Here is a 27,264-nt window from a genome sequence, read left to right as displayed (position 1 = left end):
AATGAATTTATTATAGCTTAATTTATAAATTATATTGACTTATTGTACTCTTTTTCAGGTATTGATTGATTTATCTAGCACATCTCACCTCGATAACACTCCCAGGTGGTATCCGCTCAAAGAACAGACTGAAAGCATTGATCATGGCAAGTCCCATTCTGGTCAAAGCAGCCAGCAGTCCCCAAAGCCATCTGTCATCAAAAGCAGAAGCCATGGTATCTTCCCTGACCCGTCCAAGGGTAGGAGATGTTTCAAGTAGAAAAAGCTTTTGTCTTTTTGTTCATTCAGTATCTTTTTTAATATGAATGCCTGTATATTGAATATATTTTGAAGACTGAGTTATATTAGAAAGTATTTAATATACTATTATGCAAAGAATAAGGAGAAATGGGATATAGTCTCAGATGAGCTCATGATTAAGTTCATGATCTTCACCTCTCTGACTCTCCAATTTTCAACCTGAAAATGGAGAAGGTTGGGTTATATGAGCTATTGGTTCTTTTCCAACTCTCAAAATCCATTTTGATATGATTTCATAAGATGAATTGGGGTATTTCATAAAGAAAATATAAAAATTCTCAAGAGTTCATTGACTAGACATAATCATCATTTATACATATTTCTTCTAATTGTTTAAATTCCTATTTTCATATTCTTAGCCATTACATGTATGATTATACACAATTTTGCACCTTCCTTTTATATATCATATCAAAATAATTTGTATGCTGACATTTACTTAAAACTTTCCTAAATACTGGACTTGATCTATTTCTATGATTAAAAAAAACACACAAACAACTAATATCAGCCTGGCTGGCGTGGCTCAGTGGTTGAGCATAGACCTATGAACCAGGAGATCACAGTTCAATTCCCAGCCAGGGCACATGCCAGGATTGTGGGCTCCACCTCCCGTAGGCTGCCAATCAATGATTGTCTCTCATCATTGATGTTTCTTGCTCTCCCTCTCCCTTCCTCTCTGAAATCAATAAAAATATTTTTTAAAAAAACAACTAATATTATTATTTTAAATCCTCATCTAAGGACATGTTTCTATTGATTTTAGAGAGAGAGAAAGGGAGGGAGAGAAAGAGAAAGAGAGGGAGAGAGAAAAAGAGAGAGCGAGAGAGAGAGAGAGAGAGAGAGAGAGAGAGAGAGAGAGAGAGAGAGAGATAGGTTGCCTCCAGTACGAGGCTGGGCCAGGGACTGAACTCAAAACCTGGGTATGTACCCTGACCAGGAATTGAACCTGTCATCTTTTGGTGTATAGGATGACGCTCCAACCAATTGAGCCACACCAGCCAGTGCAACAACTAATAATATTTTTTTAAATATTAATGTCATGCATTGCATTTGGCAATAGGTGCAGCATTCCCATGTGAATTAGCTTATCCTTTGGGAGGTTCATTACCAATTACCCTATAACACAACATTAATCTTGGTTATAAACTGAGTGACTGCCTATATGAAATAACCATGTAGTATCTTACCTTGATATGCTGAACTACTAAATACAAATTTTTATTTCAGACCTAAGTATTGCTTCCTTCTTTCCTCCTCTCAGAGAGTACATCAACTTGAAAAGGGGTTCTTTGCCCATTAGAAAGGAATGAATTGTAAGGTCAAATGTTCTAGGAAATAGGAAACTGAGGCCATCCAGTTCCAGTAGCCAACTGAATTGATGTGATAAACCACTGGCACAATGAATGCTACAGATTATTTAGATGGATGAGTTTTATAGATTAATTATGAAGTCCATTTAGTCAGATAAACTTTGCCCTGATTAACGTTGAATGTAAAGACCCCTCTCTATGACTATGTGTGAGGTATATAAACATTCTCAAAATCACCTGAGACGAGGATTCTACAGTCTTCACTTGTAATATCTCCTAGTGACTCACACACCTTCATCCAAGAATTCACTACATTTTTACTTACAGCTCCTCCTGTTACAGTATAAGCCTATTGCCTCTTACCTGGTCCCTACTAGAATTAGCAGAGCTGCTTTGTGAAACTACAATATATTCATTCACGTAAGGTTAGTTAGAATGTATTCCTCTTCTCAAGATTGTCATCCATTTTCCTTTCCTCCCCAAAATTGCTTCCCAAATGTGTGGTCATATTACTGTATGGTGAGCAGTTTCATTAAAGAGCCAAAAAAGAAACAGATTAACCTAAATCTCAAGACATCTTCAAATTATGTGAGACCAAGCTTGACAGGAAGAATGCTGGGGCAACTCTAACTCATGTTTTACTCTTTTGTAACCAGACATGCAAGTTCCCACCATTGAGAAGTCCCATAGTAGTCCTGGTAGCTCAAAATCCTCATCTGAAGGCCATCTCCGCTCTCATGGACCATCTCGCAGTCAAAGCAAAACCAGCGTCACCCAGACCCACCTGGAAGACGCAGGGGCTGCTATAGCCGCTGCTGAAGCCGCCGTGCAACAACAACGCCTTCAACCAAGTAAAAGACGCAAATAAATTCCTCAGCATGGCAGCTTAATGTTCATCTGTTGCCTTTCTTTCCTGCTGTCCTTTCCTGTTTGCTTTCTGTTTCTGGCACATCCTGCTCACTCTGTTCTCTGTCCCTTTGTCTGTGTAAGAACTATCAGTACATAATTATGCTCTCTCCTATTTAGAGTTTTTTAATTTACATAGACTGTAGTAAAACTGGCTGTTTCTTCTCTGTCTCCACCATCCATCCAACCTGGCTCATAGTATTTGATAGCTGTGTCTGTGATGTTTGCAGGCAAACAATGTTGTGTGTCCTTTTTGTGTGCACTTAATTATCCTATAGAATACAGGAATTATAAGCACAGTGGCTGCCAATTTTCCAGGCATTACACCAAAAAAAAGCACACACACGGCCATTTAAAGCAGATTATACATGAGATTCTTGCATCTAAAAACACTCAAAAATTTGAGGCAGGAGAGTAATGTGACCAAGTCAAGTTCTAGAACATAGGGGGAAAAGCCATTTCAAGCTTAAAAACTTTAATAGATAATGCATGTGGAAATGCCATAATTTCCCATGTGGAAATCTTTATAGTCTTGTGGAAAAATAAATCTGTTGAGGAAAAGCACATGTCTTATATTCTCAAGAAAGTATATAATATTAATAAAATGTGAATAAGCACATGTGATGAGGCAGAAACCTCATTAAGGAGCACAATCAGGTCCCTCCTGTTGGATCACACTTTGTATATGATAACAGAGAATTTATAGGTGGTTTTTTGTAACCATTGGAAATCCTTTGAAAGGCAACATATCAACTGAAGTCTAACAATTCACCCATTTTAACTGCTGTATTTTCATTTAATTTGTGAAAACTTAGTCAATTGATATATAAAAACATACCAAGTACAGATATTTTTATAAATGTAGATGCACTGTTACTTCCAAGAGCCATTATTAGCCAGACAATGGCGAGAGATGAATGTTCTCCCCATCTCCCACAGTCATCATGTCCAAAGAAACAGCCAGTTTTAACCCCCTTTAGTGCTATGCATGTGGTGTCATTTTGGCATTTGAAAACACAACTTCTTTAAATAGAGCAAAAGATCACTTCTGTTTGCATGACTAACATCTAAGCTGGTTCCATCTGAGGATACATACTCTGGGTTTCCATTTCACCCACACTGCCACAGCAGCACATAAAAGCGGTCAGTCTAATCATGCCAGGAAGCAGCACAGACACAGCATAGCAGGAGTCCTCCCCATTCAAAGAACTCAGTCTGATAATCTGCCTCCACCAGCCAATGGCAACCAAGACCAAAGCCAGCTAGCCCTCAGGAAGGTGATGTCTGATGGACCAGTCAAGCCAGAAGGAGGTGAGCAGAAAGGCACTATTCAAAGCACACAGCAAGAACATTCCCCAAACATAAAGCCCTCGTCTTTTAATTTTTAGAGATTGTCTGATAAAATATGTTTATCCCTTTTTAATGTGCTTTTGTGGGCATGGCATTTCAGGACGTCATCATCACCGTGTAAGTCCCAAGATCAGCCCCATAATATATTGACTACAGTGATTTGTATTTTTCTATGCACTGGGCATCTTTTGACTTTTGTTGGGAAGTAGATTAACAGTATTCATATTGCAGAATGGAATGCATGCGACTAACCTAATCTGTTCAAGCATGACTATAAATATGTTGCATTGTGATAAAACTTTAAACTGCTCACAATTCGAGTTAGCGTACCAGTGGATATGTAGATCAGTTTTTGTTTACATATCATTTCAAGTGTAACTTTTAAAAAATTCAGTGGATTTTGGAAATTCTTAGAGGAAAGTAAAGGAAAAAATTGTTAATGCACTCATTCACCTTTACATGGTGAAACTTCTCTTTATCCTACAAACAGACATTTTCCACTCATGTTTTCGTAGTTGTTAAGTGTATCGTGTTGGGCATGTGAATATCCAAGTGCCTGTGTAATAAATAAAGTATCTTTATTTCATTCATAAACTACTGGGTTCTGAGCCATTGTTATATGATGCAGCTTAAAATGAGTGTGTCAGTTTTTGCTTTCTCATTTGATTCCTTGCAATAGAGTATTTATAGTCACTGCTCCATTGTTAGTGAGAGCTATAATAATAGTGATTTGGGGAACAGACCAAAGCTTCATGTCAAAAACATTATAAAATGGGTGGAAAATTATTTCCAAATAAAAGCATCAGAGCTTACCTAATAAACATGTAAGTAAATAATGGAGTTGGGGGACCCCTAGGCAATGCTTCCACTCTTTCTTTCCCCCACATCTGATCTACTTCACAATCTTCTCAGGGTCCTGGATAGAGGAAACAAGTCTATGAGCCCTTGCTGTAGAGATGCATCTAAACTTGATTCCATAGCTGTGTTCAGAAAAGAAAGCAAGTTTATATCTGTCCCTAATTTGACCCAACATTTGTGAAATTTTCCCTGAGAAAGAGTGCCAGTGGCAGGAATCAAATGGGAGTGATTATAAAATTATCTTCAAATTCAATTCAAAACCATATATAAAATATTGTGTTGTTTGGATAGCAGTGTTTGCCCCCTAAGTCTCTTCTAGCCCTAAAATACTTTATTTTATGATTCTATACTTTCCACACAATTAAAGTCAAGCCTTAAATTATTCTATAGAACTTCTCTTTATTCTCAGGAAAACTAAAAAATTTAATATACTCTTATCCCAACTAATCAGATATTTAGGGGCTATGGAAGATATATGTGGCAATATGAAAAGCAAACCACTGTGATGTTTCTTTAATTATGTAGCTAAAATTTTTCAAAATTGGCACTATAACCCTTATCTTGTTACTAGGCCTAAGCCTTTGCGTAAAAAGCAATTAGCTTAAACATTAGCATAATTCTGAATGTGCCCAATTTATAGATTAGCTCCAAAGCACAAATTACCCTTTCTAGTTAGCCTTACTAATGCTTTTCTAAAGTACTTAAATTCCTCCTCTGACCTTTTTCTTCCATCAAATAAGTTTTGTTGATTTCTTAATGGTATTCATTTTCTTCCTTCAAATATTTCATAATCATAAATATTGAAGTAGTCAAGTACTTACCTTATTTCACATTCCATGTTTAATTATGATTTAAGTACTACTATATAATATTTTGTCTGATTTTTTCTAGATATTTTTGTTAAAAATCGTAGCAAATTGTTTTTAATCCCCTTTCTTTGAATAATGCTCTAATGGATATTCTCCTACCTTTAAAGTGCTATGATTGAATCTTGAAATCATTTTTTATTGAAATTATAATCAAAAGGAAATCAATATACCATAGCATCGAGTCTTATTTAATTTTATTTTAATAGATGATAAAGCAAATGCACTGTTTTCTAAAATATAAATATTTCATATCCCTGCTACTATAAATGTACCAGGAATATAATTCAGCCATGCATTTTTCCAAACAACTAGTGGCAAATATAGAATTAAATTTCTATAAAATGCCATATAATGACTTCAAAACTTAGAGAAAAATGGTAAGAGATGTAAACATATGCAGAGCCATCAAGTTCCTGTTCACTAACTGCAGAAATAAGTATTATTACTGATTTTAAGAGATTGGATAAAAGTCTCCCATTTCAAACCTCACAATTGAGTTCATATAATCCCATCTGCATTCTGAAAATAACATACTGCATGGAAATAATTCTTCATGTCGTACGAACTGTTTTGTCGCCCATCTCATTTTATCACACCAAGGCAATGAGGTATTCATGGCCTATATTGTTCTGAGTAAGCAATTAGAGAGTCAGCGGGCTAGGATAGACCATCCAGCTAGAAATTTTCAAAGTCGGCAATATAACCCTAGTCTTGTTATGAGGCCTAAGCCTTTGCTTTTTAAATACATTAGCTCCTTTGAAATAGAACTCCCCTGATTGCAATAAAAACAATTGTCATTTACGTATTTATTTCTCACTCAAGTTCCAACACATGATTAGAGGTTTCTAGAAATGAATACAATTTAGACTTGCTGCTCTACCTACATGATCCTCTTTTCTGAAGGCTGATGATTAAGCTGCCACAAACCCACGAAAATAAAATCCTCTCACTGCACAAGCGCAATGTGGCAGGAAGCAGAACCCATAGAGGAGGCTGTGTGTCATTTCTGCCAAGGGTGACGAAATTGTCCCTAGAGCTTTTCAAGTGTTTGTTTTTTGTTTGTTTATTTTTTTCGAGCTTTTCAGCGATTTCTGCTTAAAGTAGCATAAAATATGGGTCAGGCAAGAATTATGGAGTGGGCCAAAGGAACTTTTCCTTTCCCTCCGGGGTTTAGTTGCATGCTAGGAAATCTGAGGGGAAACATTGTGCCAGATTGCGCCAGATCATCCTGATGCCTAAACAACTCTTGCTTGTATTTAGAAATCCCTGGAAATGGCTTTTTCAAGCCAGTTGTTTGGGTTGAACACAGGCCCTGTCTTTTCAGAAAGTGACACCAACCAGGGGAGAGAGTCTAAAAAGTAAAGAGGTTTTTTTGTTTGCTTGTTTTGTAAACCATACCAACATGAAAACAAATTGAAGCACTCCTAAAAACCTTGCAAATGAATTTATTCAACATTCAATATATTGCATTTTAAGTGCAATTGGAAATTCCTGAGCTACTTTTGTTTGATGCTAAGATTTTTGGTGAGTTTTAAGTTGAGGCCTAGTAACACAGGGTGATTAGAAATTTCCCTTCACTCTGGGCAAGAAGATCTGTTGGGATGGGTTGGTGAGGTTAGATGAGAAGAATCATTGAATTAGTTGTGTGAGGGATTATGATTGAGTTCCTAGATGGGGCCCGATTGTAGGAAAAAAGCCTGAAGCTACTTCCACAGACCGACCCCTGCTGGAAACCACCTTCAGTAAGGCTCACTGCGGCCCCTGTCACTGAAGAGCTTCATGTGCTTACGTGGCCGTGGGGAACTCGGAGTAAGCCATCACTCTGTGGAGCTGCTCTCTGGGGCAAGTGGTAGTGGGTGGCTGGGGTGGGACGCGGGGCGGGCACTGGGAGTGGGAGGGAATTGTTACAAAAGGTAATTTTTTATTTTAAGAATTTCCATATGTCCTTCGAATTGTGCATTTTCAACTCTTTCTGTAGTCATCTAACATTTATTGTCAGTACTCTCTGCTACACATGCAGAGTCACAGACAGTAAATGAATAGCTCTGGCCATATGACACTGTCTCTTGTTTATGGACCACCATTCACAAAGACGAATCCACTGATCTACCTTCAATGGAATATTTTTGTTCTTTTCCAGTAGTAGCCATGGGTCTGCACGGAGCCACCCATATAATGTATGTCTGATTCACACTGGGAATATATATGTTCATTTCATCTGACATGAATAGCAAGACAATTGGCCTTTCTAAGTATCAAATTTGTCTTCAGTATGCTGTGCCTTAGTCAAATGATCAAGCTATGGGTCTATATAATTGGATATAACTATTAGTAGATTATTTGAGAGGAAGAGAAAGGCCTAATTTTAACTTGCCACAGTCCCTTAAGTACTGATTATGATGTGTCTTTACCAAAGTTAAACTTAATTTTTAAAATGCAACTTATTTTACTTTGGGCTCAAGAAAATTATCCATATATATGTAATTACATATATAATATGTAATTACATATATAATTACATATATGTGTATGTATGTGTACATATATGTATATGTACTATATGTATATATATGTGTGTATATATATAGATAGAGAGATATAGATATAGATATTTAGAGAGAAAGGAAGGGAATGGGAGAGAGAAACATTGATATGAGAGCGAACTCTGATTGTGTGCCTCCTGTATGCCCCCTAACGGGGATGGAGCTGGCAAACAGGGCATGTGCCTCAACCAGGAATCAAACCAGCAACCCTTTGGTGTACAGGATGATGCCCAACCAACTGAGCAACACTGGCCAGGGCAAGAAAATTATTCTTTAAAGAGTTAATTTATGAAATTAAACACCAGAGAACAGAAGCCTGAGGAAATGAGACAACAAGTAAATGGTGATGGAGAAAAAAAATAAGAAGCATGGAGCATGAAACAGCTGGTGGGGCACAGTGAGGGACCCTGGACAAAGAGTGCAATATGAGCATGGGGCTGGGAACATTATCACCTGGGTAGGAGGGATCCAGGGAAATGCTACCCAAGGCAGAGGAATTCCAAAGACATCATCTGGCTACTTAACAGTATTGCCTAAATCCAGGTATCTAAACCATCCATGAACTACTTACTTTGCCCCCACTTTTCATCCACATGCATTACATTATGTAAAATCATGATATTTCACCCATTCTTTTTTGTAGAAGATAATTGGGCGGGGGGACATATGGATATGGGATAGGATGAGAAGAATCTTCATGTGTACTGAGGCAGATTGGGAAACTATCCTTTTTCTTTTTATTTTATTACTGTGTGGAATGTGTAAAAATATAATCAGTTAGGAGCCATTTATGGATTTTAAATGAAAATATATTATATTAGAAATATAGAATTTTGACTGGGGTATTGAGTTTTTCAGAACAAATAGGAATAAGTAGATATATAATCATAACTTAATCCTTCAGTACTTTATATCTTAAAGGTAAGATACTGAAAGATACAATTTTATTAACTAGTTAAATTGATAATTTGAACAGAAATTAATCAAAAAACTGATATTGAAATTACAAATCAAACAAGAACAGATAAGTTTTGAGAAGAAAATGCTTGCTGAAAGTCAGGAGCATGAATCTCTATTTTTAACAAAAGGCTGTGGAATAAAATTTCTGCTGTATTTGTTCATAAAAGAAAATAGAAGGAAAATTGGCTTTTCCTCATTACAAACCCAAAATCACAGTACTTAAAATTCTATTGGTCACATTATATTTTAATCTCTTTAATAAAATTAATTTGGAATCTATATATAGAGATATAGAAAATAGACTTTTTGTACTATATAATTTAAATTTCTATATAAGTAAATAACTATTGAGTTACTATTTTGGCTCCATCCAACTATTAATTTACAAGAAACATTTTAAAACTTTAAAGAAAACCCCTTTTATGGGATAATTTACATTATTTTATGCCAGCAAATCTCATTATTTACTCCGGGTTTCTGCATATCATAAAATAGCTTTTCAAAGCAAAATAAGGACAAACAAATTAGTATGATACATATAATTTTTAATTCAGATTTTATATTCCTAGGGTTTTGAAATTCTGGGAGTAATAAGTTTTGAAGAAACTTTGTAAAGTTAAAAATGATAATAAGAGCAATAATAAAGCTTTTCAAGAATGGCTAACAACTTGATTTTTTAGTATAAAAATAGATGACTATCAAAAACAGCTGGTGCTAATGGGTTTCTTCTCATTTTCACATTTAACACATCATTTCTATCACTGTAGATCTAAACCAGTAATTCTCACAGTGTGTTCATTGACCCCTGGAGGTTGCAGAGATGCTTTGTAAGGACCTAAGAGGTCAAAAAATTCTTAAGAATATTAAGATGTTATTTGTTTTTTTAACTCTCATTCTTAAGTGCACAGTGCAGTTTTCCTGCATTTACATGAGATGTCAGGACATCATTGCTTTGATGACTAATGGAAAATGTACTTAACTTATTTTAATTTTTTCTTAATTTTTAATATGATAAATATTGGTAGATATAGCTCACATAAAACAAAGTTCTTTGGGGAATTCAATAATTTTTTAAAATGTAAAAGGGGTCTTGAGATCAAAATGTTAAAAAGCCACTGATCTATACCTATGCACAATCACAATTTTTCTAACAGCCAAAGACATTGGGTAATTAGAGGTTTCTTCCAAGATATAATTATATTTGTCTTATATCTGTATGCCTTATATCTGTAATATTACACTTCAGAACCCCTTCTTTCCTTTCTCATTTAATGTTAACTTGTAATTATTCAGATTGATAAAATTTTTATTTTAAATTATTATTCAAAATACTTTATTGGAAATGATTTAGATTAAGTTATTATTATATGTCTATATTACTCCTTACTTTCAAAATCTGACTGGTAACTTGCCTATCAGCTAATTAGGCTGTGCCCAAATTAACATGGAGTGAGAGGGAGAATTATAAATATAGAATAAATTTTATGTGTCCCTATCTTGAAGACCAAATTTATTGGAAAAGCAATTGTTTATAATTTTTTTTTAATTTGTGTTGTATTATGTATAGTACTAGACCTATATACTGCAAGTTAATTGTGTTGGTAGAAATAATAGAAAAACTGAAGATCATCACTTTGATTCAAATTTGAGGAAAAAAATTAATTATTTTACCTCTTACCAAATTTCTGATCCCTAATTTTCAAGCATATAATTTAGCATGTTTAGATCTAAAAAGGAAATTCTGAAAAAAAATATTTATTATTTCTAGAATATATTATCTGAATTACCTATATTAGTTGTTCATCATTTATTTATATTCATATATACATTTGTTTATTTTTAAATGAATATTATGTTCCAAACCTCTTCAAAGTGTTAGTGAAACTACAGTAAACAAAATAGACAAAAATCACTGTCATTGTGAATCTTCTATCCTAGTATTATTCATTTAATAATCAATTAAAGATATCTGGGGCTAATTATGAAGAATGAGGAAGTGTGAGTTTTGTCTACCTTCAGTAGGTACTGAAAGAAGAAAAATGTAATTTATATGCATGATCATGATTAGAAATATCTTGAAGTAGAATTAATTATTTTTATTTGTTTGGCTCTGATTCTCACTAATAATCTTTACAGTTCACTGGAATATAATAACTACAGGAGGAGAGAAAGTATTTGAAAATGATTTACTTGAAAATAGACAGATTAATGAAATTAACTAGAGAGGTTAGGACACATCTTTATTAAATAATTGTCTAAACTCCTCTTTATCTTGTGGCCATTGACTATATTTGAGTGATATGAAAAATACTACTGAGCCATGTAGCATTAGCCATGTATTTAGTCTGCTGCTATTACTAAATTGTATATATTTATACTGGAAATATATTGTATTTGAGCAGGATTTTAATATAAATCAAGCTGAATTCCAGTTGAGATCAATGTCTTTGTTATCTAAGTATTCATGATCTAAGTAAGTTATCAGTTTCTGGATTATGTAAGATCAGTTTTCAAAACTTCTTATAATTATATAAACAATTCTGCATGTTTTGCAAGTAAACTTCAAGACAGAATATTTCTGTTTCAAAGGAAAATGAAATTAATATGGAAAATTAAGGGTTGGCCTTTAAGATTTGATGTAGATCTTGAATGATTTTTTTCTTTCAAATAGTATTCTCCTTACCATTAATCTCTTGAAGATAAAAATTTTTATTATGTTACAGCAATTGTGCTAGCATCTTTTATCAAAACCAAAACTTGGTATTTGATAAATTACTTGATTTTTCTATTTATTTAGACATAGCTAGAATTATAAACTGTTTATTAAATATAAAATGAATTTACTATCTTAATTTTCATTTATGAAAATACCTTAATCAAACTTTTTTCCATTATTTGCTCTGAAATTTTGGTCCCCACTTAACCTACATTTACTTTAAATGACTTCTTCATAAACCAGTTCTGAACAAAAAACAGGTTAAAAAGGAAGATGGACTTAAAAGGCAACATTAGAGCATAAATGCAAGGACTGTAGTAGACTACTGAGCCATCGCATACATTTACATAAGAAAAAATCCTCTCTACCATATTATTAGTTAAACTAACTTTACTCTCATTTCCAAACACCTGTTATAGTGAAGTTACATGATATTATTTCTGTTTCCGGAATAATCATTGAACCTATTATCTACAAAGACAGAGGATGAGTGAATAGGGAGTATGTAGGATACCTGAAAATTACTGATAGCATTATATAAAAACATTATTAAATTGATCATTAAAATATCTTGAAAAATTCAGTCATAAATTCAATGCAGATGGAGAGGGAAGAGTGTGAACATGACTCAGAGCTTTATCACCTTTCCAGAAATATAGCAGATAGAGGTATCACTTCTCCATCTCCCTCTCTGAACAGTACTACTCTCTGAATATGGAATATGTTAAGACACATATTTTGATTTTTATAAGGTAAAAAGATACTCTATTCTTTATGGTTTGGTATAAATGTTTAATGTCTTTGTGTTTTTTTAACCAATAATTTTCATTTTAAAAAATCCCAATATTATTCTTCCTTTATCTGCCACTCCCTGACACACACACACACACACCAAAGTTTATAAATGACTGATATAGAGATCAAAGTTATCTATTTTCATATTTTTATTTATGAAAACTTGTAATTTGAGAGTATGTGAACACTCCTATAAATAGCTGTATTGAAACTACCTATGACATTTTTCTAGTACTGATTTCTTTTAAATCTTTCCAAATTGGATAGTGAATATACTGAAGTAAAGTTAGACAAAAAAAATTAAAGTTCTTGTAAGATACAACATCTTTTCTTAAATTAATACCCCTGAACTGCAACAAAATGTATTTTTTAAAAGTGGGCATAATTCAAGGGAAGCCTACCAAATAAAGTTAGTAACAATGGAACTTAAAGCTGGACATTTTCAGGTACACACTCAAAACAAATCAACAAATAAGATAAAACTGCAGTCTCTTCAGTAACAGAAACAACAACAATAATAGCAGATGGATAAGGATTGAAAGATGGGCAGTGACAGTGGGGAAAGAGTAAAGGTCACTAAAGTAAATGCCAGCTAAATTAAAGCTAGCCAAAGAAAAAACCTACGTGCGATACATACAGAATTTCTAAAATAGCCAGATGGTTATTTAAGTTCTATCATTAAACTATTGGAATAAACAAAATAATTATTAAATGATTTCTCTTAATTTCAAACAGTTGATCTTAAATCCTATAGATTGTATCAATGCAGATAATATTAATATCCTATCAACCAAGTAATTTGGGAAATTGCAGGCTACCTACATTGTATATTATTCCTGAAATATTTGGAAATAGCTTTGAGCTGGACCAAGGATATAAAACCAATGATAGAACATCACAGGCAGCAGGGTTTTATACATTCCTAGCACTAAATTCTAAATTCTGAAATATGCAGACACCTCACAATTTTTTAAAAATATTTTTTTAATTGATTTCAGAGAGGAAAGTGAGAGAGGAAGGGAGAGGGATAGAGAAATAGAAACATCAATGATGAGAGAGAATCATTGATTGGTTGCTTCCTGCACTCTCCACACTGGGGATCGAGCTCACAACCTGGGCATGTGCCCCAACCAGGAATGGAACCATGACTTCCTGGTTCATAGGTAGATGCTCAACCACTGAGCCATGCTGGCTGGGCAAAGACCTCACAATCTTAATCTGACATAATTGGATGTGATAGAAAAGTGGATTAGTGGCTGTTTTAGTTTTGATTCTTTCTCATTAATTAGCATATGAACTGAAACAAGTTACTTAATCTGTCCTGAGCTTGGTTTTCCTATAGGAGAAATCATGGGTCAGGAGCCGGTTATCTCTAGAGTCCTTAGCAGCTTTTTTTGATCTCCTGGGTTCCACAATTGTAAAGTTGTCTTCAATTCTGATCTGCTGACTTTGAGCACAGCACTGCCATCATGTGGTAGGTACAGCAATAGGTCTGCATTTTTAAGCACTGGTGTACTAACAAAACAGAGCAAACTAATTGAAGACAGATGTTCAGTCAAAGAGACATGATCAGGTTTAATTAAGATTAACCACAGTAGAGTAATAAAACAATGACATCTAACCATCTCTCATCTGAAGAAAATGAAGAGGTCAAAAATAATTTAAGGCAGGTTAAATTGCCTCACAGAAGATAAAATTTGTTTACCTGAAATGCCCCCACAATCACTGAGTCTCAAAAATGATTCAAGACCCGAGGATTTATTCCTCTAGGGAGCAGGGACCCTTTCTGCAAGAGTGTGCTTATTTACTCATATGCTTATTTAATGCATTCTTTCTTCTAGTCAGTACTTGGTAGGACAAGCAGGAATTCACAAAGAAAGTACACACACAAAATGTAGGCTCCAAAAAAAAATTTTTATTAAATAAAATTCAATTCTTCTGTAAAACAAACATTCTCATATGTAATACATAGGCACATAATATGATCATGCATAATAGGTCCATGACTTCTGAAACTCTGATTAAGAGGCAGAGGTGGAATGTTTTTTACATTGCTAATTTTGAAATCATAAAGTTATGGGAAATCATATTTAGTTTTAATGTTTTAAAATTTTATTTTCTTCAGGAACAGAGATACAAAGATAAGAAGTGGGATTAGCACAAGTACTAGTGTCTATAATAGCACCCTCTGGTGGTTCTGATGGATTGTTACTATACATATTATTTTCTATCATTCCAATTGAAATATTTATATGTAAATAGTGGCCCAGTGCATGGATTCGTTCACATTGAAAGGAAATTAATTAGAAAGTGGTCAGCAGGGCAGGACTGGGCGAGACAGGCTGGACACATCCTGGAGCCAACCTACCTCGGTCCGGTCCCTCCCCAGCTGGCTGCACCTGGGGCAGCACCACGGCTCGAAGGGCATCTGCGAAGTGAACAGGGTCCCTCCAGCAGGTGGGGTCCCTCGGCCTGGCCTGCTGGGATCGGGCCGAAACTGGCTCTCTGACATCCCCTGAGGGGTCCAGAGTGCTAGAGTTGCTGTCACTGGGCAGCTCCTGCACTGAGCATCTGCCCCCTGGTGGTCAGTGCGCGTCATACCTACTGGCTGATTGGCCGGTCAGATGGTTGCTTAGCTGTTTATATAGATAGTTATCCATGGTCAGTTATGAACTTTTTTTGAAGTTCACAAAGCTATGCTCTCTTGTGCTTGGTGTATTATCATTATTTCTTTCAACCAAACAAGTTTTGTGGGGATTGGGAAAACAAAACATCTTGTTGAATGATCACATTTTTCAACACGGTATGATATTAAAGTTGCTGTTGCTGGGAAATGTATGATTTATATAAAATACACAGTTGGATAAAAAGTGAGATATTACGAAATCATTCAGCTGTTATTGGGTTAAGGGAAACAATGATTAATTTATTATTTTTAGTAAATATTTCTTCAGCATAGTTCCAGGATAAGCTTTTAAGAAGGCTACATGGAGAAAACACAGGCTCTGCTTTGAACAATAGCATTAATATAACAACTACAATCAAAGACAAAAAGTGGTGATTGTCAAGAAAAGATATTTGATCTTGTGCTTTGAGAATTCACTTCTGATTGGCAAGATAAGGAAAATGCATGAGGCAGGGCCTTTACTGATCTGAGCTGGGCCTTGACTGATAAATGTAATTTAGGTATGAAAAAGTGTTTGGGGCAGAAGAAGCATAACAAAATTGGAAAGAATAGCCCCAGCCGTAGCTCAGGAGAAATAAAGCCAAACCAAAGGGAGTCAGAGTGAATGGTCTGAGTGGACTTCCATGTAAAGCATTTGAAGGAGAATTATGAGAGGTACATTTGGAAAGAAACAGCTGAAAAAGGTCTCTGGGAGGCAAACTACAGATTTGGCTAAAATGGCTTATGCTAAGGGTAGATATAGCCCGGTAAAAAGCAAAGGTCCATTCTGCATCTTAATTGAATTCATTTTCAGAAGCAAGCCAAATGTCAGGCTATCTAATTCTACTCCACATTGACATAACCAGGTTAAGAATAAAAAATCCAATAAAGCAGTAGATGTTTTGTTAAGGTAATGCCAAACACCTAGATTTATTTAAATTAATTACCTAACATAACTACCCAACATTTCTTTAGACACAATCTTACATGAATTTTGTTTGCAAAAATATTAGGTAGACAAAACTTACTCCAATATATGTATATGTTCCATAGATTTGGGTTTGTTTCTTTTTGTATTTATAAAAGATTATTTGTTTGCATTTAAATGGACAGCACTTGCACAGGCTTTCTGAATGAGATTTCTATTCCACTAGACAAGACAAAAAAACTGTCTTTTGTTAAATTTACTTCTAGCCTTGTTCCTTTCTTCTTATCATTTTGCATTCTGTACACATCTGAAATTTCCCAGAAGGGAATAGAACTAGAAATTATATCAGGAAAATCAAAGTTCACAAAAGAAAGGATTGAATATTTTTAAATGTAAATAATAAGACATCCTTTCTATAATGTAGCTATTTTGATACATTGTAAGATTGCTCTTGGATGAAAATTGTTTTAATTTAGTAGAAATAAATTGATTTAAAATTAAAGTTTGTTAAGACTTGTCTTTGAAAATAGTATATTGTGATTTTCTAGTCGATAAAATTAAAATTTTTTATTCAATATCATACTAAAAACTATAAACAGTCTTGTTGGTTGGATTATATGACAAACAAAAAGTATGACAGTGTTCCTTTTTTTACAATCAGTTGACTAATCTGATTCATTATGTGGTTAATTATACAATTTAATTTATTTTATAAATGCTTATAATTTTATATCATAGTGATGTTGTCTTTTCATTTTTTAAGTTATTTTTTTAAATTATTTTCTTTAACACCAAGTACTCTATCTGTGTTTCTTCTACATAAATTGAAGAAAATATTAAGCAAACATTGTAACTATCATTCTGTTTCAGCAAATCTACTCCTATGGGTTACCAGTAATTCATTGGTCATTAGCTATTTAACAGGATTCAAGCCTTTTTCTAAATAGCTATTTCCAACTTATACCTGATATGTAATTGATTAATACACATTCTCCCCCCCCCCCCCATCCTGAGAAACTGGTACTACTCTCACTGGAATAGATACAAAACTGTCTGGTAGCTTTAGAGAATCTGATGTCCTGAAATGAGGGAAACACTGAAATTTTTTCAAGATTGATCCTGACTGCCCTGATGTTGGTTTTCCTGCCTCTCATGGTTTCCCTCACCATGTCTATATTTCTCACTTCCCATGGTTATATATTGATTACATTAAATCCAACACATCAAGAGTTGTCGTGCTTGTATATAGTTTCTAAAGAAAAATGTAGATATCTTAGGATCACTAAAGAATTACCAACTATTCATTCTATTTGCTTACGAAACTACCGGTTGAACAGAGGCGTGTCTACGGAAGAGGGCCTCTTAGTTTAGTGGCCTAGAACATGTCTACAATTAGACGAGAAGCCAGGCAAACTTACTGACAGGAACTAGGTACACTCCGAGACACTGGGGAACAGCCACTGAGGAGGGAGTGGGAGAATGGCAAGATGAAGAGTTGGTTACTGGGCGCGTGCTTTCTCTCACTCCTCACAGTCACAAGCTTATGAGACAGGCATTACTGACCCCATTATTTTCAAATGAGGAAACTGAGACTTCTTAGGTTTACTACAGAATGAGTTGGGCTTCAAAATCACATCAATATGATCAAAGCTTATACTCTTAAGCTGACCAGACGAAAGAAGGTAGATAACAATTTCAAAAAATTGCCAAGAGAATCTTCTCTCTACAAAAATAAGAGAAACACTTGCCTTCTCTTCTTTTTATATCAAAAGTTTCCCCCAAATCTCCTGTAATCTAGAACTTCACTAACAATACTAGTACTATACTCCTACTGCATAATTTACAGAACAAAATTATTATGTTTCTATGGGAACATAGATTCTTATATCCCCCAAAAAATTAAACTCATTAAAATTTTCAAATAAGTCCCAGTCATAAACTAAGAGGTGCCTAAAAGGAAACAAATACCTTAAAATTGAATAACCTGCTAGAGATAGTTGGTAGAGCTACATCCAAACAAGCACAGAATTTCAATCACTTCTTGAAATTATCTGTTCTTCTTTGCATCTTCACTTCTCAAGAGAAAAACATTATTATTAATATTGAAAATAATTAAGCAATTTTTTCTTATCCTGCTATTTGTATTTACCCAAGTCTTTCTATACTTCTTTCTCCATGAAATAGCCAACATTCTTATTTGTTTGCCATATCATTATTGCAATACTGTACAAATAAATCACAAATAATAATAATAGAATACTTACATACTATTTAACTCAGTCTAAAATATGATGGCTTATCCTTAAAAGTGATTGCTTTTTCCTTTATGTCTAATAATAACAATCAAGGCCTGTGTGCATTATCTGGTAAGGAAAACAAAATGAAAGGCAGGTTAAGAAATGTGGAGTTCTTGCCAAAGCTGTTTCTTTATAGATATAAATGAAGACAATGCATAATCATGCACTTGGAGATCCCTGGGAGTGGTATCACTGACTGACTGTGGTGTTGACTCTCCCCACATCATGCAGCAAAGCCCACCAATCACCGGCCTGCAGAAAGCTCCGTGTCCACCGGCTCCTCGGGCAGCAGCTTTGGCAGTGGGTATAGCGTGGACAGTGAAGGAAGCAGCAGCACTGCAGGGGAGACTAATCTATTTCCTATTCCAAGGATGTAAGTGGTTCTTTTTTTTCTCACTACAAAGCTAACAGCATCATGAGTAAGCTTTTCTTAACATTTAACAGGAAATAACTAGATAATTATCCAATTCTGAGTCATTGTCCCTGAAATGCTTCAACTGTTCATATTTACACTTAAAAAAAAAAACAAAAACAAAAAAAAAACGAACACTGTTTAGGAAAGACTGGATTCATTTAGTTAATTGGAAGGATGAATGATGATCACAAACAGCTTTACTTATTTAGTGCAATTTGTATTAAATAAAAAAACTGATAAAAATTGATTAGCCATGCCTGAATCATGCTTTAATCACATACTGAACAAACACAAACATCATTGGGATTGGAGATAAACAGATTAATTTACTTTGAATCAGGAAAGATTAAACATATTTAAAGAACTCATGTCATATTTGAAATAGATAACAGATTGGGCTACTCATATAGATTTTTTTCAACTATAAATCTCACTACAATTAAAATTGAAGATTTTTGAAGTTTGTCCAAATTTTCTAGAACAAATAGCAAGTATTACATAGATCACTGAGTAGATACTCTTGGAATAAAGTTCATTTATAATATGTTAAACCTCAAGAAAATCATATTGCAAATCAAATGTAAGATTGTTTTTCGAATGGATTTAGTCATATGGGTGGCAAAATCCAGCAGGATCCAAGATAAATATGTAGGTCATCTCTGTTCCAATATAAAAACTGAAACAATGACCTTTCCTTCTCCTTCCCACTGCTAGTTTTCTGGGCTTTCAAAAACACCACTGGTCCACACAGCTCCAGAATCTAGGCTAGGGTGAATCCAGCCCGCCACCTGGTTTTGTTAGATCTGTAAGCTAAAAATAGCTTTTGAATTTTTAAATGTTTGAAAAAGAACAAAACAAAACAAAAAAACAGGAGAGAATAGCATTTCGTGACACAGGAAAATCCTATGGAATTGAAATTTCAGGCCCACAAGTTTCTATTGGAACACAGCCACACCCGTTCATTTAAGTGTTGCTAATGCTGCTTCGCACTGCTGGGGCAGTCTTGAGTAGTTGCAACAGAGACCATTCAAGCTATTTGCTATCTGTCCTTTACAGAAAAAGCTTACAGACCCCTTGCTGGAACCCTGGGGAAGGGTCTTTTTCATTTTCTCCAATGTTGAGTGAGGCTTTCTTGGGGGTAGAACTTCCTTTTCTCTTTGTTTTAATGTCATGGTTTTTTATTCTTTCCTTTTGATCTCCAGAATAGTACTAATATTTAGATAATGGCTCAATTTACAAAAGCAAAATCTTGAAGGAAATGTGTTTGTACAGTGAAAAATGTGTTTATACTGTGATTTTTAAGTTACATTTTCCCTGCTTAAAATGAGTAATTGTTGGATCACCTGTCCATCTTTGTTTTTTAAAGAGTTTAGCTATGAATCAATACAGTATGTGTATTTAATTCTTTTTCATTGAAAATTATTTCTAAAAGAAGTCTGATCTCATTTGTTCTCAGACTCTGGTGATCCAGTTTGATGGTAGAGAATTTTAGCAAATTCATTAAATCCCTATCTATAAATTGCAAATTTCATTTGAAATTATAAAGGTTTGCACCACACATCCCTTAACACCTTACAATTCATCTTTACCTTTCAAATACTAATTTAACACTGATGATCAAGTTATAACTTTCAGAGCGTAACCTCTGTTATTTCCTTAATATCTGAATAGATGCAGATTGTGTATTTTTACATATATACCAGAATCCAATATTGTTTTTTCCCCATTTTCATATTTCTCTTGTAAATCAAAGCCTTTCAAAATTGCATAGGAGGCTATTGTTTTGCCATATGAGCACACAAAATAGTTCTCTTTTCTAAAGCATTATAGAATATACATATGTACAAGCAATATTTACTAGTTATTTTATATGCCCCTTTGTGTCTAACACAATTATTGCTTGCACTAGCATAAGTGCTCAGTAACTATTTGGTGAGTGATTTACAAATATAATTCTAAACTGTGTAGTCAGAACGTTCTGAGCTGAAGATTATTTATTGGGAATTCAGAAAAATTGCACTCTTCACATGACACACAGGTACGTTTCCTTTGTACTTCATTTAGTTTCATAATGCTGTAAAAATTTTCTAGATAGCCAGCTGGCATGGCTCAGTGGTTGAGCATTGACCTATGAACCAGGTGGTTCAATTCCCGGTCAGGGCACATGTCCAGGTTGCAGGCTGGATCTCCAGTGTAGGCAGCCAATCGATAATTCTTTCTCATCATTGATGTTTCTATCTCTCTCTCTCTCTCTGCCCTCTCCCTTCCTCTCTGAAATTAATAAAAATATATATTAAAATTTTTCTAGGTAATTATAGAAATGCACCAACTACACATTTTAGCTAAGTACCTAATGTTAAAATCAGTTTTCATTAGAAGCAATGACTGCAGCTGACTATCACCACTAAAATGAATTCTAGGACTCAAGATCAAATAAAAAATATCAAAAATTATTTTATTACAATTACTAAAAATTGTAATTATTTTGTTAAAGCTTGACATAGTATAAGATAGTATTTTTTCAGTACTCTCATCTGCTAGATTACCACTACCAAAATGATCCTCACTTTCAACTGAGTTTGGCTCATTTTACTAGGATGGTGTACTGTTAAAGGTGAGATGGCTGCTGTATTGTTGAGCTTTTCCCCTTTTTGTAACAGAGGAAAATTAATGTTTTTTAAATTATCAACTACCTATCTTGAATCTCACAGAAGCAATTACACAAATTAAAGTTTTGTGGATTGCTTAAATAAGACTTTTTTTTTAAATCCTGAGATAATGTGTCTTCCCAGGAAGAAAACTCAGCAATGCAAATCACATGATTGTACACATTACAGAAAAGTCTGTTCATGTTTTCTTCCTCCCTTCCTCTCTCTCTCTCTCCCCTTCCTTCCTTCCTTCCTTCCTTCCTTCCTTCCTTCCTTCCTTCCTTCCTTCCTTCCTTCCTTCCTTCCTTCCTTTTTAAAATTTCTTTCTGGTATAGTGGCTTCACTATCTATTTTTTAATTTCCATCTCCCCACCATCTCCACGTTGACAACCATTAGCTTGTTCTCTATATCTATGAGTCTGTTTCTGTTTATTCATTTATTTTGATGTTTTTTAGATTCTTCATTAAGTGAAATCAGACATTATTTGTATCTTTCTGTCTGACTTACTGCACTTAGCGTAATACTCCATAGTTCCATCCATATTGTTGCTAATGGCAATATTTTGTATATACCACATCTTCTTCATCTATTCATCTATCCATGGACATATAATTTGCTGCCATATCTTAGCTATGACAATAATGCTGCAATAAAGACAGAGCTATATATATCTTTCAAATTAGTGGTTTTGTTTTTTTCAGATAAATATTCAGGAGTGAAATTACTAAATGGTATGGCAGCTCTATTTTTAATTTTTTTGAGGAATCTCATACTATTTTTCCATAGTGGCTGCACTAATTTATAATCCCAGCAACAGTGCATTAGTGTTTCCTTGTCTCCACATCCTCACCAGCACTTGTTTGTTGATTTACTGATGACAGCCATTCTGACAGGTGTGAGGTGACATCTCATTATAGTTTTAATTTGCATTTCCCTGGTGATTAGTGATGTTGAGCATGTTTTCATATGTCTGTTGGCAATTTCTATGTCCTCTTTGGAGAAGTGTCTATTCAGGTCCTCTGCCCATTATTATTTATTTATTCATTTTATTAATCTTCACACAAGGATATTTTTTCTATTGATTTTTAGAGAGAGTGGAAGGGAGGGAGGCAGTTGAAAAGAGAGAGAAACATTGATGTGAGAGAGACACATAGACTGGTTGTCTCCTGCATGCCCCCCCACCTTGGCCAGCAGGGGATTGAACCTGCAACCCAGGTACATGCCTTTGACCGGGAATTGAACCTGAGACCCTTTGGTTCGAGGGCTGTTACTCCACCCCCTAAGCAGCCAAGGCCTCTGCCCATTTTTAATTGGATTGGTGCCTTTGGGTGTGTTCTTTTTTTTTTTTTTTTTTTGGTGTTAAATTATATGAGTTCTTATATTATTTTCTTAAGATTTTTTATTGATTTCAGACAGGAAGGGAGAGGAAGAAAGAGATAAGCACAGAGATAATAATTGATTGGCAGCCTCCTGCACACTCCCTACTGGGGATCAAGCCCACAACCCTGCATGTGCCCTGACCAGGAATCAAACTGTGATCTCCTGGCTATAGGTCGATGCACAACCACTGAACCATGCCAGCTGGGCAGTTCTTACTTTTTTATATTAATCACTTATTAGATGTATCATTTGCAAATATGTTCTTTCATTCAGTAGTCTTTTGTTTTGTTGATAGCTTACTTTGCTCTGCCAAAACCTTTAAGTTGGATGTAGTCCTCTTTGTTTTTTTCTTTTGTTTCCCTTGCTTTTGGAGATATATCTAAAAAGGCATTGCTGAGAGTAATGTCAGCGTTTACTGCCTATGTTTTCTTCTAGAAGTTTTATAATTTCAGGTTTAATATTTAAGTCTTTATTTTGGTATATGGTTTAAAAATTTATGACAAAGGATGCAAGGATATATGATGGGGTAAATATAGTCTCTTTAGTTAGTGGTGTTGGCAAAACTGAACAGATATATGTGAAAAATGAAATCAGACAACTTATTTACACCATATACCAAAATAAATTTACTTGTGTATATATGTAATTTCTATTATTTTTGGATGCACTTGGTATTTCACATAATCAGGTAATAAAAATTGATGCTTAAACCTTTGACCTTGAATTGTCAAAATGAGACAATGTAATGAAAATAGTTTCTGAATTTATATCTATTCCTTTTTCATAGTGTGCTGAACAATTTTTAGTAAAATGATAACAGGATCTTTAGAGCAGTGTTCAATTAAGATATCATTTGATTCATTTTTAAAATTTATTTTTAATTATATTTGACATCCAATATTTTATTAGTTTCAACAAGTACAGCATAGTGATTAGACATTTATATACCTTATGAAGTGATCGCCCTGATGTCTACTACTACCCATCTGACACTATATGTAGTTATTGCAGTATTATTGACTATATTCCCTATGCTGTACTTTATATCCCCGTGTCTGTTTTTATAACTGGCAATTTGTACTTCTTTATCCCTCAATCTTTTATACCTATCCACTCAACCCCCTTCCAATCATGTGACCATCAGTTTGTTACTATAACATTGTAGTGTAGTTTGATATCAGGTACTTTGTTCTTCTTTTTTCAATATTGCTTTGGCTATTTGGGGTCTTTTATTGGTTCCATATAAATTTTAGGATTACTTGTTTTATAAAGTTCTGTGAAATGTGCCATTGATATTTTGATAGGGACCGAATTAAACCTGTAGATTGCTTTGGGTAATATGGTATAATTAGGTTCTTAAGAAAGAAATATGGTTACATTTTTAGCAAACCAAATATTTTTGTGAAAGTAAGAATTGTTAGTTAATCCTACTATGTTAGAATTACTGTCTAGATAGTATCAAAATGTTCTTTTGTTCAAGCATCCTTTTGAACACTTAAGCATTTTTATTCCATTTTTTAGAACATCTTCTATATGTACATACAATGCAATTCCAAAAACTTTTGTATGTCATGTAGCTTTCCTCTAACTAAAGAAATAGCCTATAGTCTTTTGCCTATTACATTATCAATATTCTGTACCCACAGTGCCCCCAGTATCATAAATTATCTATTTGGCCTTCCAAAAAGTTTGAGGCTGAAACTAAAAATGAACAGCAGACGCTGGCTGAACTCTAAGGCCATTATGTGCATGCCTATCTATTAACACTTTATATTTATTGACTGCTATTATGTTTTAAGCACAGTGTTAAGCACTTAATATATTTTTTAATGTAGTTTTCTCATAACCAGAAGGTGGCTAATGTGACTATCCTTATATTACAAAAGAAGAAACAGTCTTTACCAGATTAAGTAGCTATGCCTTGGATGACACACAGCATGAAATAACAAAGCTGGAAGCAGAAACCAAGTGGTCTGACTTCAAAAACCAATGTGCTCCATGCACCTGAAAACACAGGAAGGATCTGAAAGGAAGCCACTAACTGAAGTAAAAGTCTGTGTTATTACAATATGATTTTATATAATTTAATTCACAATTTTCATTCTCACCAAAGGATCAATACAACTCATCATAAAAAGTGTAAAAATATAAAAAACCCTTCTCAGTTTTTAGTTTAAAATGGAAAAATAACCACTCCCAAATTCTAAAACAAAATTTCAAAATTTCATGCTGCTCTGATCTTTAATAAATGAGTCAACAATTAAGACACTGAATTTTGAGGCATTAGGTTGGACTATGTAGGAATAATAAACAAATTCCCATTTTAAAATTAACACTATATAGAGCAATTTATTGTATTTATATTTGCCATTCAGGTAATTTATTGCAGTTATGAATATAAAATGTCATTCTATTTTTGCAAACTTGGCTTCCTCATTTGCATTTTGGAAAGCATAGCTGAAAATAGTATAATTTTATTATTTTCTTTATGAACAGAGGGAAGATGGGGCAGAATGGGCAAGATCCTATAAAACAGCCAGGAGTAGGAGTGGGCCTATCAGACACTGAAGGTAAGTTAAAATTTATGATACTGGATTTTGATTGAATCTATAGGCTACATTAGAAGTGTTTTGATTTGTTTTTCTTTTAACATGAATGTTAATTTCTAAATTAACATTCTAATGGTATACTAAAGGCAGGAACACTATGAAATGAGTCATTGGTATCAACATTATTTACTAAATTAGAATGATTTTATAACTTCATTTAACAATTGTCCAATTTCCTTATTCATATTTAACATTTAAGTGTTCATACTTAACAAAAATTTAAGGGGAAGAAGAATGAGAATGATGACAGTACAGAGAGAAGAATTTCTTAGGAAAAAGAAAATCTTCTTCACATTTTAAAACATTTTTTTGTTTAAAATACCATGCAAATAAAAAATAAATCATGAAAGCTCATTTAAGTCAATAGAAATTCTTAAATATATAGAGCTAAGAAGAAATTAATAGTCTAAAAATTATTTTGCAAAAAAAAAAATAATGACTGAATAACTTCTAAAGTGAAAAACTAATTTGAAATTAAATTTGGTTGTATTAACAAATGGTAAGTTTATTACAGATGTAAAAAAAAAAATAAACACAAACAACCATTAACTCTGGCAAAAAAGTAACCAGTATCTGTAAGGTGCACAATGAGTGGCTTATCTTTCATAATATTGTGATAAGATCAGATAGCACTGTTATTCTGCATGCATTTACCAACCTCTCAATAATTTTAACTATCCTTATTATTTTAAACTATTCCAAGTACTTTCATGTATTATGTCATTTATTTATTAAAATTACCTAGGTAGGTAAATCATACCATGTACTGGTTTTACATAAAAAAGAAACTGAAGTGTAAACAGCACACAAGATAAAAGCAAGTGACTTGAACCCATGAAAACGATGCCAAATCACATGCCATTGGAAGAATGATTAAAGGCACAATATCACAAGGACACTAGATAGGGAACTAGGAAACCCAGGATTGGGTTTCAAATCTGGTCCTGATACCTAACGGATGACCTGATCTCTCTGTCTTCAGAAACCTCATCCAACAAATGCAGAGTCTAAGTGATGCCTAAGGTGCCTAGTGGACTTAAGTAGACATCACATATTTCTGATTCTACTTTTAAAAAAATCTGGATTTACTTAAAGACGGTGCTTCCTCTCTGTGTTGCCATATTCCCCAGGGTTCCATCCTCAACCCACCAGTCTGTTCACCCACCCTCTCTGCATAATCTCATCCATGCTTGTTGATTAGTCCCAAATCTACCACCCAGACTCTGTGGAAACCACTCTGAGTACTTAAAAGAGAGGAAATGTATGCCTAGCCATTATTATATACTCATGGAAGAGCCTGAGAAACCAAGCAGATGATAGTAAGGTAGCAGAAGTCCCTGGAGGCCGAAGGCCAGGGATTGCTGAAACCAGGACATGTCTGTCTTGTTGGGAGTGGGAAATACTAGAAATATATCTTGAGACAGACAGGATGGAGAAAAGTATCCCAGTTTCTCCTTCCTCCCAGTTTGCAACCTCTGCCGGTGCCTGATCAAATCCAGCTGGAAGCCCAGTGAGAGGGAAACCGCCCAGGGAGCAGCTACTCTGGGAAGAGGGCAGGAGAAAGACCCAGAATGCATCTGCGGGCGCACAGGCTTAAGGCCAGCACAGTATTTCGCCTGGAGATGCTGTAGATTCATCAAAGTACATATGCTCTACACTTAATTCACCTTCTTCCCTGTTTTTCCTCCTTCTCCTTCTATGTGCTTCTACC

General features: G+C 34.4%; 1 protein-coding gene across 5 annotated transcripts in view; it reads left to right on the top strand.

Annotated features, from left to right (window-relative positions):
* The window catches only part of PCLO (piccolo presynaptic cytomatrix protein), a 309,161-nt gene that overhangs the window by 244,746 nt on the left and 37,151 nt on the right, over positions 1-27,264 (top strand). For 3 of the 5 annotated variants that reach the window (XM_080663233.1, XM_080663234.1, XM_080663230.1), the window contains exons 19-23: positions 59-239; positions 2,270-2,464; positions 3,648-3,830; positions 18,732-18,873; positions 25,441-25,514. In XM_080663233.1, the coding sequence (XP_080519359.1) occupies positions 59-239; positions 2,270-2,464; positions 3,648-3,830; positions 18,732-18,873; positions 25,441-25,514 (775 nt within the window). The remainder of the gene's footprint in view (positions 1-58; positions 240-2,269; positions 2,465-3,647; positions 3,831-18,731; positions 18,874-25,440; positions 25,515-27,264) is intronic. The other 2 variants (XM_080663231.1, XM_080663232.1) reach the window with 2 other exon arrangements.

The sequence above is a fragment of the Plecotus auritus genome (genome assembly GCF_963455305.1).
Source record: "Plecotus auritus genome assembly, chromosome: 4".
NCBI classification, from domain to species: Eukaryota; Metazoa; Chordata; class Mammalia; order Chiroptera; family Vespertilionidae; genus Plecotus; species Plecotus auritus.
This window is presented reverse-complemented; position numbering and strand designations above follow the sequence as displayed.